The sequence below is a fragment of the Kogia breviceps genome, chromosome 4 (assembly GCF_026419965.1).
Source record: "Kogia breviceps isolate mKogBre1 chromosome 4, mKogBre1 haplotype 1, whole genome shotgun sequence".
NCBI classification, from domain to species: domain Eukaryota; kingdom Metazoa; phylum Chordata; class Mammalia; order Artiodactyla; family Physeteridae; genus Kogia; species Kogia breviceps.
This window is the reverse complement of record NC_081313.1, coordinates 60,903,637-60,917,175: the sequence shown is the minus strand read 5'-3', so window position 1 is coordinate 60,917,175 and position 13,539 is coordinate 60,903,637. Positions and strand designations below refer to the sequence as shown.

Below are 13,539 nucleotides of genomic sequence, written 5' to 3'. Positions count from 1 at the left end.
CAGTGGATACTCTCCTTTCCAAGGCTGTTAGCCCCAGGAGATGGAGAATTGAGAATTAAGTGGCTATGACTGCATTCAGGTCTCACACCTGAGCTGTGAGTTAGCTCTGTTCTCATGCCATCTTTCTCTTGTTGCATTTTGAAGCCACATAATGAAATCACAGAAGTGATCTTGCTTCGGGTGCATGTTAATTTGAAAGGACCCCAATTACCCTCACAAGGACTGTGTTATTCTTGTGTTCTTAGATTTGCATCCTGGGGAGCCAAAGCCATGGGCCACATCTGGGGGATGATTTAATGTAAAGCCTTTAAAAGGTTGGGCTAATTTTTGACTAATATCTAAATTAATTTTTTTCCAGCTGTAGTTTCTGTCTTATAACATGAGCTTCACTGTTAGCCTTTAAAGGAAGTTTCTGGATTTGAGGTCTTTGGAAGGGCAGCATAAGGGAGTGAACAGAATTTCGAAGTTCTGACATTTACTAGGCTCTTGAACTTTAGTCCCCAGATGTTCTTGCATCTCATTTTCCTGCCCTCTACCTTCTACCTAATAATTTAGACCTCTGCTTAAAAGCCATTTGTAATTGCTTATTTGTCATCCTCAGAAAGTATGTGCTAAGGTTTAAAGTATTAATGAAGAGCTCTCCTGAAGTCACATTCTGGATCTTTAGGCCAAGAGCTTAATTTTCAAAACTGGATAAATAGATAAGTAACAATGGCCATAACTGTCCTACCTCTAAGGCAGGTATCACAAGGAACTCCTCTGTTCTTAATCTTTCTTTCTTTTCTTCCCTAATGCTACATTAAAAAGGTGGAATCTTGTACTGGTTCCTCACAGCATTACCTGGAGAGGAAGCCCAACATGGTATGGCAGCAGGGGAAAGGAGGGTAGATAACTTGTTCTAGGAACCAGAATGGTTCTGCAGCTCTGCAGCGGCCAGCCTCCTGACAGACCCTTGGCAGTGTTCTATTTTTTTTTTAAATTGCAGTATTGTTGATTTACAATGTTGTGTTAGTTACAGGTACACAGCAAAGTGATTTGGAGATATATATATATATATATATATATATATATTCCTTTTCAGATTCTTTTCCATTATAGGTTATTACAAGATATTGAATATAGTTCTCTGTGCTATACAGTAGGTTCTTGTTGTTTATCTATTTTATATACAGTAGTATATATCTGTTAATCCCAAACTCCTAATTTATCCACCCTCCCCCCAAAATTTCCCCTTTGGTAACCATAAGTTTGTTTTCTATGTCTGTGAGTCTATTTTTGTTTTGTAAATAAGGTCATTTGTATCACTTTTTAAGATTCCACATATAAGTGATATCATGATATTTGTCTTTCTCTGTCTGACTTACTTCACTTAGTATGATTATCTCTAAGTCCATTCATGTTGCTGCAGATGGCAAACACACACGCACCTTGCCAGTGTTCTTTAGAACTAAAGTCTACACTGCATTGGGATGGGGCAACCAAGGCCAGGTGGGGGGCTCAAAAGGATCAGGAGGTCACTTAAATTACAGGCTCACCAGAAACCTTTAGCAGGAACAAGGAGGATGTACCAGAAAGCCAGTCAACACTCAGCATTTGGTGGCAGGGCTAGACAGAAAACTTCAAAGTAAAACTCTTCGATGACTCTTGGACTTTTTCTCCCAAAGAATTCTTCCAGCTTCAGTTTCCAATAGGAAGCACAAATGAATAATTTGAATTTTCTCATTTTTCTTCACTTGCTGATAGATTATGATTACAGCCAAATAGATCACAGCAGAAACACTAGAACAGGATGACTCCTTAGAAATAAGCTACTTTTAGTGGTTACAAATGGTGGTATTGGAGTGCCGGCAGGGGGCAGCTCCTCCTCTCCTCCCCATACTGAGCCACAGCAGCTCCACTCTGCTTTTACTGATTATAAAGGGAACGCTATATAAAGGTTTTATTTAAAGAAAGAATTTTACAGCTAAGATTTTGGAAACTAGTGCTGTCATCTAAGTACCAATGCTTTCATTATATAAAGAGCCTGAGGTCCAAGGAAGCCAAGCCATAACCCTCAATGGAATACTCTACCAGGTCAAGGGGAAGAAGTACAAAAGGGCTCCATTTTGATATTTAGCCTTCAATCAACTGTCTATTTACTCCTTACTGTAGTACAAATTCAGAAGGACAAATTAGTCATTTGTGCTCCTGTAACTGCTTCCGGTCATGCTGATGTTAGCCCATACAGCAGGTATTTCTACACCTATAGGTAACAGTTTATATGTTACATGTTTTATGTTCTCTGGAGTGCACTTAACATTGTCCTGCATTTCTGGTTTTTCCTCATCACTCACAGTCATCAGGCCTCCCACGAGATCACTGGTGTGGGGATCTTCATCTTTGGTACCCAGCTGAGGGGAGTACAGTTCTGTGGTCCGTAAAATTTCTAAAACTCTGTCCAAGGCTTCTGCTACTGTGACAGGACTGTTTTCTTGGGCTGCATTGATTATATTTATAACCTAAGGAAGTAAAGAGAGAGAAAGAATAAATTTGAGGACATTAGGATTCTTCTTCTCAAAACTCACTCATGTGCCTAGAATCCAAAAGAAATCAGATGATAACACATCTTATTGTTCAAAATGACCAGTGCTTTCACGGCACTACGCTCTTTATACTGAAGCGTGCTTCTCATCCCACCCTATCCCGGTGTTTGCCTTACTTCACGGACTACATTTTCTCAGGCTCCTTTGCTGATCCTTCTCCTTTAGCTCTCTTCTACAGGTTGCAGTTCCTCAGAGACTAGTGCTGGGCCTTCCTCTCACTCCACAGTCCTTTCAGAGATGAGCTCTTCCATTTCTATGACTTCGGACACATACGATCCACATGCCCAGGACTCTCAAATTTATATCCCAGCCCTGAACTCCATTTTTTGACTTTCAGATTTATATATTCAGTTGCCTGCCTGACATATCTATTGGAATATCTTACTTACATATCCAAAACTAAACTCACGACCTTGCTCTCCTCTTCCCAAAGCAAGCAAGTAAACCTAACAGAAAATGAAAGACAAGAGCTGTATTCCTCTGGTTTCTACATTGCCGTGAAAAAAACACTTCTATTAATCTTGTGCTCAAACCAAAACCCTGGGAGGCCCTGGTTGACATATCACTTTCCTCAATTCTCTCCCTACCTGAAAGTATAATTCATCATCAAGACGAATTGAATTTACCCCCAAATATTTCCTGATCTACTCATTTCTCTCCACCTCCACTGCTGTAATTCTAGTACAGCTAACACAATTTCTTGCTTAGAGTTCTGGAAAAGGTCCCTAACTGTCCTCTTCTCTTTCACTCTTGCCATCTCCAGTCCATTCTCTGCATGGCAGCTTGGTGTTATTTTCAATAAACGTATCTGGTCATGTCACTGCCCTACTTTAAACTCTTCAGTGGTTTCCGGTGCACATAAACTAAAATATAAACTTATTACAGCTCTATTGGCCAGAATGAACTAAGCCTGACACAACTCCATGTCACCATTTCTCCCCTCTGCTCTCCAAGCTCCAGTCACACCTGACTTTTTCAGGTCCTCAGTTGCTCCATTCCCTCCTTTTCCCACCTCAGTGCTCATTCCTTGCTGTGCCTGCTGCCTAGAATCCTCTTCTCCTAACATCTTTGTATCCTTCAGGTCTTACTTCAAACATTACTTCCTCTACAGAGAGACCCTCCCTGACCACCCCTCTTACCCAACCAAACTAGGGCCGTAACCTAATTTTCCCTCATAGAAACCTGTTGTTTTCCTTTATGGCAGTTATTGCAATTTATAACTATGTATTTATTATGTGTTGATTTGTTTAATATCGGTTTCCTTTACTAGACTGTAAACTCCATGATGTAGGTAACAGTATGCCATTTATCACTTTATCTCCAGAATATAGCCTAGTGTTCAGGGGCCCTGACTGCAGAGTAGGGGCAGCAGCTGCTACTCACCTTTGTGATGGGCGCCTCGATGGTCATGGAATGGATCCTTGCCATGGATGGATAGCGACGATTCTGTAGGCTTGGTGCTGGAGAGAAGTCAGGAAAGTTATATCTGGTTCTGGTGGCTCAGCTGTGCTTAAGGGCAGCAAAGGAACCCTGCACGGACTGGGGGCCTGATTCCCACAGGACTACTGTCCTCCACTGCTCCCCATAAAGCAATGAATTCACCCATCTCTTAGTCCTAAAAGGCTGAGAGCACAGCCACTACTTGCCAGGGACTGGAAAGGGTGGTCTGGCCTGGAACATTGATAACAGGAAGGCTTTATGAGTCTCAGGTCCACAGGGTGATTTCAGAGAAGGTTGATGGGATCCAGAGGCCTCATCCCAACAGCCTAATGATCCCCCAGGAGTTACTTTCCCGTAAGCCACTAAAGCCCAACTTGGGCAGTTCCATCACTTTCAGTCCTCGGCCACAGGCCAGGTAACTGGATGACTGCAGTGTAGGAGGAGAGGCACGATCTGTGGCCAGGGTGGGGTGGGCAGAAGAATGAGCCCCCCCTCATTGTGAGTTAGGGCCAGGCACTCCTAAGACTTTAGGTTCTTAGCACCAGGAGCCCACGGTGGGTCTAGCTCTCATCTGTAAAAACTGAGCTAATCCCGTTGAAATTCCTTCACCCATTATCCTCTCCACCTAAAATGTCCTATCTTTACATGTGGTTCAAAATCCAGAAGGTAGAAGCTTTATTTTAAAAGCATTGTTCTCATCAGATCTTCCTACCCCTCCCTGAGAGGCAGGCAGGAGGGAATAGAACTCGCATGTTATAGATCTGATAACTTAATGTAGCCGATGTCGGCAGAGCCTGCCTGCCGGTCAGCCATCTTTGTAGCCATCTCCACTGCCAGAGCAGCCACCATTGCTGCCCTTCTATACTCTTCAGCCTTCACTTCTCCCATGCTCTGGAGAGATAATGGATGATCCCATCTCAAACTCTATTCTGAAAACTGAACTAATCCAGTTGAAATGCCCTCATCCATTATCCTCTAAAATGGATACCCTCTTCATCCATCTACACCCTCAACCCATCAGGAAATTTTTCCCATCAGGAAAAATTTCAATCCATTTTCTTCCTTCACGTTCTTGGTCCCAATCCCTTGCATGCCTTGTGGTCTATCCATCTTCCTCTATGAATTATACATCTTATCCCTAGGGTCTTTGGTCCTTGCTAGTTCAGCCACTTCCCTCAGGCTCAGGTTTCCCATTTGTGACCTGAAGGATAGCAGCTAAGAGTGACCTAGCTATTGAAACTGAGCTGCTCTAGTGGTTATGTGGCCTAACACACGTTAGGCCATAAAGGAACAAGCATGGAGTCATTTCACAGAGAAGGCAAAGACTATAAAATGTTAAAAAAAAAAAAAAAAAAAGAATAAAAAGGCCTAAAATTTTTTCCATCTACAGGAAAAAAGCCAGTTTAGTTGTAATCCTATTCCTTGGGGTTTTGTTTATATGCTGAGGAATTCTTAAATATATTTCTGTGTCATTTTCTACACTTTAAAGTCAAGGAAATGTGAAAAACTTACCATCACTGCCTCGAGATGATATTGATTTCACATCAATGGACTCTTTCCTCCTGTTCTTGTATCTGAATGAATGAGACTCTAAGGATTTCAGATCAGTAATGGAGAGTGATTAGTTTTCAAGCTTATTCACAGGCAAACTTTAGACATATTTTTTCCCTCATTCTCCAAAGAAAACGAGGTTACTTTTTAAGCACTGTAAAATATTTTTAAGAAATAGTGAGCCACTGTCTCTTCAAATCATCAACACACACAGAATTATCAGTCATATTAATTGCAAAATGATGTCTTTTCTTATGGTACCACATTACATTGTAATGGAGCTTATTATTAAGGGTTACTTAGTTCCATTAATAAATATCTTCTTGAAAATAAACATTAAAACTTGGGGGAGGGCTTCCCTGGTGGCGCAGTGGTTGAGAGTCTGCCTGCCGATGCAGGGGACGCGGGTTCGTGCCCCTGTCCGGGAGGATCCCACATGCCGCGGAGCGGCTGGGCCCGTGAGCCATGGCCGCTGGGCCTGTGCGTCCGGAGCCTGTGCTCTGCGACGGGAGAGGCCACAATGGTGAGAGGCCCGCGTACCGCAAAAAAAAAAAAAAAAAAAAAAAAAAAAAAAAAAAAAAAAAAAAAAAAAACTTGGGGGAAATTTTGAGGGGTTCATTTTGACATGAAGGACAATACATTTCAATGGGTGGGGAAGGCTTTTATGGGGATATTTGAGGAAATGAAATACTAGTCAAATCCACAGAGAGTTGAGTTTATTTGAGAAACTAATTTGGACCAATTTTAGGTCCCTTTGTAAAGTCAGACCTCTTGATGGTTTTCTAGGTTCTCCTGAGGACATGATTTCATCAAATGATGCAGACTATTGATCCCAGGAATGAAGAGAAGAAAAAGCAGTTTTCTAATCCCAACAAATTCCAACAATTTAACTCTCACTTTTGTCCTTGTTTTCTGAGGGGAAAAAAGCACTTAAAAAATCTGTGTAAGTCTTTGCAGACTTTGAATTTAATGCTCAGAATGTGCTGTCACATTAATGTGAGATCTAATCAAACGGTGCATGCTACCAGTGAGGACCAAAGTATAAAAATGTCAGGGCAGCAGAGGTGCCTTCAGAAAAATGCATTTTCAGGGCATTTGCTTCTTGTAGGAGTAACCCATGAGCAAGGAGAGAAACTTAACCATAACACAGAATTTCTCCTCACTGTGCAGAAAGGAGGCAGATGTGCAGGTTTCAGCAGGGGTATGCTTTTCTTAGACACTGATAAATGATCATATTCCAAGAGAGAAAAAAAGATGCAATGCTTTTTAAAGAATTGTCTAGTGACACCAAAAAAAGTACAAGAGAGCACAGTAATTAAGAGAACCAGTTCCAGAGGCAAATTGCCAAAACTCTAATCTCCACTATGCCATCTAATAGCTGTGTAACTTTGGGAATGTTCCTTCTCTGTGTCTCAGTATCCACACCTGCAAAGTGGGGATAGTTATAGCATCTCATTCATAGGCTGTTGTGAGTTAATTCATAGATAGCACTTAGAACAGTGCCTGCTACATAGTAAATATAAAGTTCATGTTTGCCTTTTATTTTTAATTACATCTGTTCATCTGCATGTATACCTTCTTCTTAAGCAAACGTGGGATCATGTTATAATATTATTCTACTACTTGCTACCACTTTATAATATGTCTTAGATATTTCTCTAGATCACCTTTTAAACCATTTACTTTAATGTCATGAAACATCTGATTCAATTTTAAAAAGGTTAAATCAGTAATGAAACTTGAATTATATTTATACAGTATAAAGTGGAAGGCAGAACTATTATAAAGTTAATCTGAACAACATAGCCAACCATAAGACCTTGTCTTAAATCACCTAACTTAAACTATTTTACTACCCCTTTGCCTAATTTTCTTTCAGACCCTGCCTTAATAATTTTCCTAGCCTTGGATTTGAGTTTCAGTATTTCTTTATAAGATACCTATAAAATTTTATCATTCAGATCATATTACATCTTTCAAACCCCGAGGAACTAATAGTGGTCACTTGCAAGACAATGGATTTAGCCTATTATATTTAGGAATGTAATAATCATACACATTCCTAACAGTTGTTTACCAGATAACAAATTAAATCTAACTTATTAAATATTTAAGATTAAATTCAGGATTAAAGAGCACAAGAATTCCTCAAAATGTAGTTTCCAAATAAAACTAAACTAGGGAGGCTATAGCCCAGGCTGGCTGGTTGAATTCTAAATCATTCACTAGAAATAATTATTCAAAGATGGATAATGCTTATTCTTTCTGACTTTTATCTCAGCTAAAATTAAGAAAATCTATAGCAATAGAAAAGACTAAAAGTTTGGAGAAATTATTTATTCAATAAAGACCATTTAAATCAAAGAACTCATCTGTTCATTCTCTCAAAAGATGTTGTGGAATGAACTTTAAAACCAGAGAAAAGAAGGATAAGAGAGATTCAAATAGCTGTACTCAATGGCAAAAAAGGATACAGTGTCATCAATTTAAAAAAAAATAGCTACCACTTACTGAGCACCTACTATGCACCAGACACTGTGCTTTACTATTTATTTTAAATATAGTAATTATCTTACATAATCATTACAATTCTGAAAGCTACATAGTGCTATCCTCATTTCACTGAAGAGGAAATTTAAACTTGGAGAGATTATGTGGGTAGCTCAAGGTCCAAGAGTTAATAAATGGTAGAACTTATGCTTTCCAAGATGGGAGGGTTTCAATTAATCAATGTTCTGTATTTATTGAGTGTCTGTTATGTGCAAGGCAATACTGGGCACTGTAAAGGATATGAAAATGCTTATAACAGTTTTTGACACTCAGAAGCTTGTAAGTAAGTTAAAATAATACTCTCACTGGGTTAAAGAAATAAACTAAAACATCTGTGAAAGAGAGAGACAGAGAAAAAGTGTGGAGGGAAGGGGAGAAGGATACCAAACAAACGCCAGGTACTGCTATACATTATATACGTTGTCTCCTTTAATCCTCATAACCACAATGAGATAGGCACTGTTAATTCATTTTACAAATGAAGAAACTGAAGCTCAGAAAGATCAAATGAAATCTTTTTGAGTAGGTGAAAATATGGTCCATTTTAGAATCCAGGAAAGGCACTAAGTAAGTAGCCCAGGGTCCAACTCTATGCCTCAGTGGCTGGGAAAGCCACCAACAAGGGAGAGAATGTGTGGTGTGTGTGCAGGAACGAGAATTTTAAATATTTGGTAGCAGACTGATTTTCCCCTCTAACGATCAAAGAATTCTAGACCTTTCAAATGTAGAAGTCATTAGGTTCAGCCTCCTCTTTTTATGGCAGAGGAAACCAAGAGTCAGACAGTGAGAGTCTTGCTCAAGGTATGATGTGAGGATGTGGGCAGCTGAAATGGTGATTTGCTGCTCCTGACTGCCTGGCGAGGGCCCATTCACATTTTCTAATTGTATGTAATCACTGACTGCTGCAAAGAAAGGGAAGACTAACTATGGTATAACAATGTGTGTCCCCTGGACTTTCGGGCCACTCTCTATTTTGAGTTTATCTTGCTCTCCATGGTTTCTAGTCAGCAAAAGAAACCAGGATGAAGAAGGCATTCAGTAGAAAAGGTTGCCATGAATGAAGATTCAAAGCTTTTCAAGGGATCCTGCTTTTAACCTCCCTCTCAGACCTTTTAGTATCAGCACTCAGATATTAGCAATCCAAGTTCTGGGGTGGTGACCGTCAATCCAGACTTCTTCAGAGTGATTCATAGACTTGAACCCACAAATTCCACCTGAGTATGTAAGAGTGAAATTGAAGTATTCTCACCTGTTTGAGAATTATCTCCTGAGTCACGATGAACCTTGTGAATCTAAAGTTGTTCAGAAGTTTGGTAAAGCAAGAAAAAGAGATTTTAAATATGGTATTAGTTATATTTCCAACAATTTCATTAAAAACTCTGAAAAATTCAAGAAAACAAGAAGCTGCACAGATAATATGAACAGATGAAAGATGGACACCAGGTGATAATACTACAAATTCTGTTACATCCAGACACTTATAGAATGCCTGAGCCTGGCAGCAGGGAGGTACCCAAGGGATACACTTTCTAAGCAAGACATCTAGATCTCCAGTCAGCTGTTCTCATTTTGACAGTCTGCAGAAATGCAGAAAGACCAAAAAAACCCCCAATTTAAGATTTTTATATGTACTGTTTATATTTCAGACATGTTATACATTTTTCCTGTAATATAAAAGCAATCTGAATTTAAGCCTAGGATATTAAAAAACCTTCCCCAAAAGCTCTTCAAATGGCACTTCAATTATAGACAATTTACTAAATGTTTCTTCATAAGGTCTGAACTTTAGATTCAATTTTACACCTAGTTCTTTCTCAGTATCAATTTTTTTGCGCTAATGCTCAGTACATATCTGTCAAATGTTTAGTGAAGTTATTAACATTAGAAATAATAAATATGCTTTCTTTGGGGGTTCTGCATTTCTGGTGTTTATAACTAAGACACTGTTACTGGGGCACACCTAGTTTTATCATGATTATAATCATGCTGCTTTGCTGCTAAATCCACCTACTTCCAGTTTCTCAAACCATCACACATTTGTAAGCACTGAATGAATGGAGTAAGTTAACCTGAAAAACAAGACAGATGAGTATGTAGGACTGTTTATGGGGGAAGATTACTATGGTTTAGCAACATCAGCTGTAACAGCCAGAAGTCCCATATATTTCAGGTACAGTAAAATGTTCCAGCTTGAATGAACCATTGAAAAATAATCATGTAAAATTGAAGTGTTAAAATAGGGGTTTTTTAGGAATTATTCTGCACAGTTCACTCCACATAATTACAGAAAAAATTACATGGCCAGCCTGTGTGAGATCTTGGTCTTATATGTGACTAAGGGCTGTGACTTATTTATCCCGTAATTATGGGAACTTTTTATTTCTTCTGTGAACAACTTTTTTATGTTTCTCCTTTACAAATAAAGATCATTCGCTACAAAGCTACTGAGTGCAGTATGAATTTCTGATAACCAAATGAATACAACTTTTTCTCAGTCAGCTTTAGCTCAAAAGCAAGTGATCTTTAAATGCTTAGCTTTTCTCTTTGAATCACAATACATCTCTCTCCTTTAGGAACAAAGTCCCATGGCTCCCCAGATTACACAGAAAGCCACTTTCTTGTCTTTCGTTGACTTCTTCAGGCCAGCTGATTGAACTGTGGGCCTCCTGGGAGGTCAGTGTAGGCTTTGTGTTCCATCGAGTCTCGATGGAACTAGATGAAGCCCAAGGTCCAGTAGATATGCACAGTCCAACCCTGCCTTTGGGATGGAAATGTGCACCTGCCCCTGAAGGGAGAAGAGGGGACAGGGAGGAGGGGAGAGGAGAGGTACCGGGTCCGTCTGCTGAGGTGGCTCTGGCCTTTCTCCACACAGGGTGTTGCATTCAGTGATTTCTGAGTTGAGCACGCTGCATCCCCATAAACCTGTGCCCCTAAATTGGCTCATCTGCCTCTGATGGGCTCTTCGTTATGGACAGCAGCAGAGACTGGGTAACTCCTCAAACAACCAATCACCACTTGCTTTGCACGCAGAGGTTCTCCAGGGCTGTGTCAGGTCATTATTCCCTTCACAATCCTCTGTGGTAAGAGCAGTGCCTGAGGACAGTTTGCCCGTCACACCCCAGCAGTGCTAGGTTTTTACTGAAGCTTCCAACTCAGGTTATCTTCCTGCCTCTCCCAAATACCTCCTCTTACAACCAAAGATTCATTTGAATGAAAACAATTCTTTTAGAATTACAATTTTCTTCTTGGAAGGCTAAACCCACCCATCATTTATAACTTGGTATGAATGCTTCTATTAAAATTATTTCCTCATAATTCTCAGTCAGGCTCACTGAAGAAATACAGAGAATGAGTGGACCTGTAGTTTGGCACTCTCTGGTGAGCGGCCAGGAGAGGCCTGTGGGCCTGAGGACCTTGAGCAAGAAGAGAGGAGGAGCCACTTCTCCTGTGACCAAAACAGCCATCTCTTACATGTTTGCACGGTGCTAGCAGCTCTACATTTACAATCTAGTCATTACAGCACCCTCGAAAGGAGGAAAGGTTGTCACTCCTTCTGACAGATGCAGAAGCTGAGGTTTCGAGAAGTTGAGGGGCTTGTCTGAACTGCACAGCCAGCAAGCAGCAGACCCCAATTTCAAACCCAGCTCTCTCCATCTAAAACCACTTCTCGGGCTTCCCTGGTGGCGCAATGGTTGAGAGTCCGCCTGCCGATGCAGGGGACGTGGGTTCGTGTCCTGCTCCGGGAAGATCCCACATGCCGCGGAGCGGCTGGGCCCGTGAGCCATGGCCGCTGAGCCTGCACGTCTGGGGCCTGTGCTCCGCAACGGGAGAGGCCCCAACAGTGAGAGGCCCGCGTACCACAAAAAAAAAATAAATAAAAATAAAATAAAATAAAATAAAATAAAACCACTTCTCTTTGTCACGTTACTCTCTACAGTCAGGCCCCAGAAGGGAAGCCCCATCGCAAGCTTGTTAAACTGGGGTCTGAGGACAATATCCCCAGGTTCAGTGAAGGGCATCTGTTTGAATACAATTTTCTTTGTAATTTTGGGGAGGGTTTGCATCTCTTCTGTCGATAGGTTTTTGTCACATGCATGCTAAAGCAAAGAAAAGAAATCGTAATTCAATGGTTACATGTCAGCCAATCTCTCCAGAGTGTAGTGTTTTAGTTTTCCCTTTTGTAATGGAAATGCATACAATAATGATGAAGAATTCTGATATCATGTGTCCCCCAGGCTTCAGCACTAAGGTTCTGCAATGTGAATACTGCTGGCCTTGCCTGTGCCACTCTTGCCAGAGCTCAAAGCTGGAATTTCTTAGCAAGGCCTTGGAAGCTTACAGCCTGTTTTTGGAAAAAAAAAAAAAATCATAATTCCAATCTTTTAATTCCTTAAAATACTATAGGTTCCCACAAGTGTTATTGTCCTTGTGCGAAATGCTTTGTGTACAGATACCTGATTACGCTTGGCTCAAAAGCACTACTAATTCTGGGTTTGTGTGTGTGCACGTGTGTGTATGTGTGATTTCAGGGTCATTTGATTGTTTTCCTCTTAAAGAATAATCATTTTAAAATGATATTTTCTTTACACATCCACCAGAATGTCTAAAAAAGAAATTCTGTCAAGTATGTGGAACAACTGAAACTCTCACATGTTGGAGGGTGTATAAAGTGGTACAGCCACTATGAAAAAGGTCTGGTAGTTTCTTATAAAATTAAACATATGCCTACCCTATGACCCAATTCCTCCATATTCAGCTCTACTCCCAATTATCTACCCAAGATAAATGAAAGCATATATTCACAAAAAAGACTTGTCTAAGAATGCTCAAAGGAGTCCCAAACTGAAAATAGCCCAGAAGTCCATCAACAAGAGAAATAAACTGCAGTAGAAATAAAAAGGAAAAAGAAAAAAATACTGATACATACAACATGAATGAATCTCAAAACACTGATGATGAATGAAAGAAGCCAGCACAAAAGAGGAGATACTTTATGAAGCTCTAGAACAGGCAAAACTACTCTGTGGTTACATAAGTCAGAACAGTGTTACCTCCAGACGTGGGAAGGAAGGGAGTGGAGGCAGGGATAACTGGGAAGGGGCGTGAGGGAACGTCTGGGTTGGGAAGGTTTGAAATCTTGATGGGGTCTGCAATACAGAGGCATATGCATTTGCTGAAACTCAAGGAATGTTATACTTAGGATTTGTACATTTCACTGTATGTAACTTTTACCGAAAAAATGAAAAAACTCACAAACAAATATTAAACTCTAATTAATAATATGCAGGCCAAAGTACCAAGGGGTGAAATGTCCTGATGTTTGCAACTTAATTTGAAATCTATCAAAGAATAAGATGGACTGATGGATGAATTCAGGGATGGATAGATGGACTGATAAATATATGGATGGATAAAT

General features: G+C 40.2%; 1 protein-coding gene across 12 annotated transcripts in view; it reads right to left on the bottom strand.

Annotated features, from left to right (window-relative positions):
• Positions 1 to 13,539, bottom strand: part of PDE8B (phosphodiesterase 8B) — a 357,518-nt gene that overhangs the window by 22,615 nt on the left and 321,364 nt on the right. For all 12 annotated transcript variants that reach the window (XM_067031182.1, XM_067031183.1, XM_067031180.1 and 9 more), the window contains 4 exons: positions 9,373 to 9,415; positions 5,535 to 5,612; positions 3,966 to 4,042; positions 2,334 to 2,498 (listed from right to left, as the gene is read on the bottom strand). In XM_067031182.1, coding sequence (XP_066887283.1) covers positions 2,334 to 2,498; positions 3,966 to 4,042; positions 5,535 to 5,612; positions 9,373 to 9,415 — 363 coding nt within the window. The remainder of the gene's footprint in view (positions 1 to 2,333; positions 2,499 to 3,965; positions 4,043 to 5,534; positions 5,613 to 9,372; positions 9,416 to 13,539) is intronic.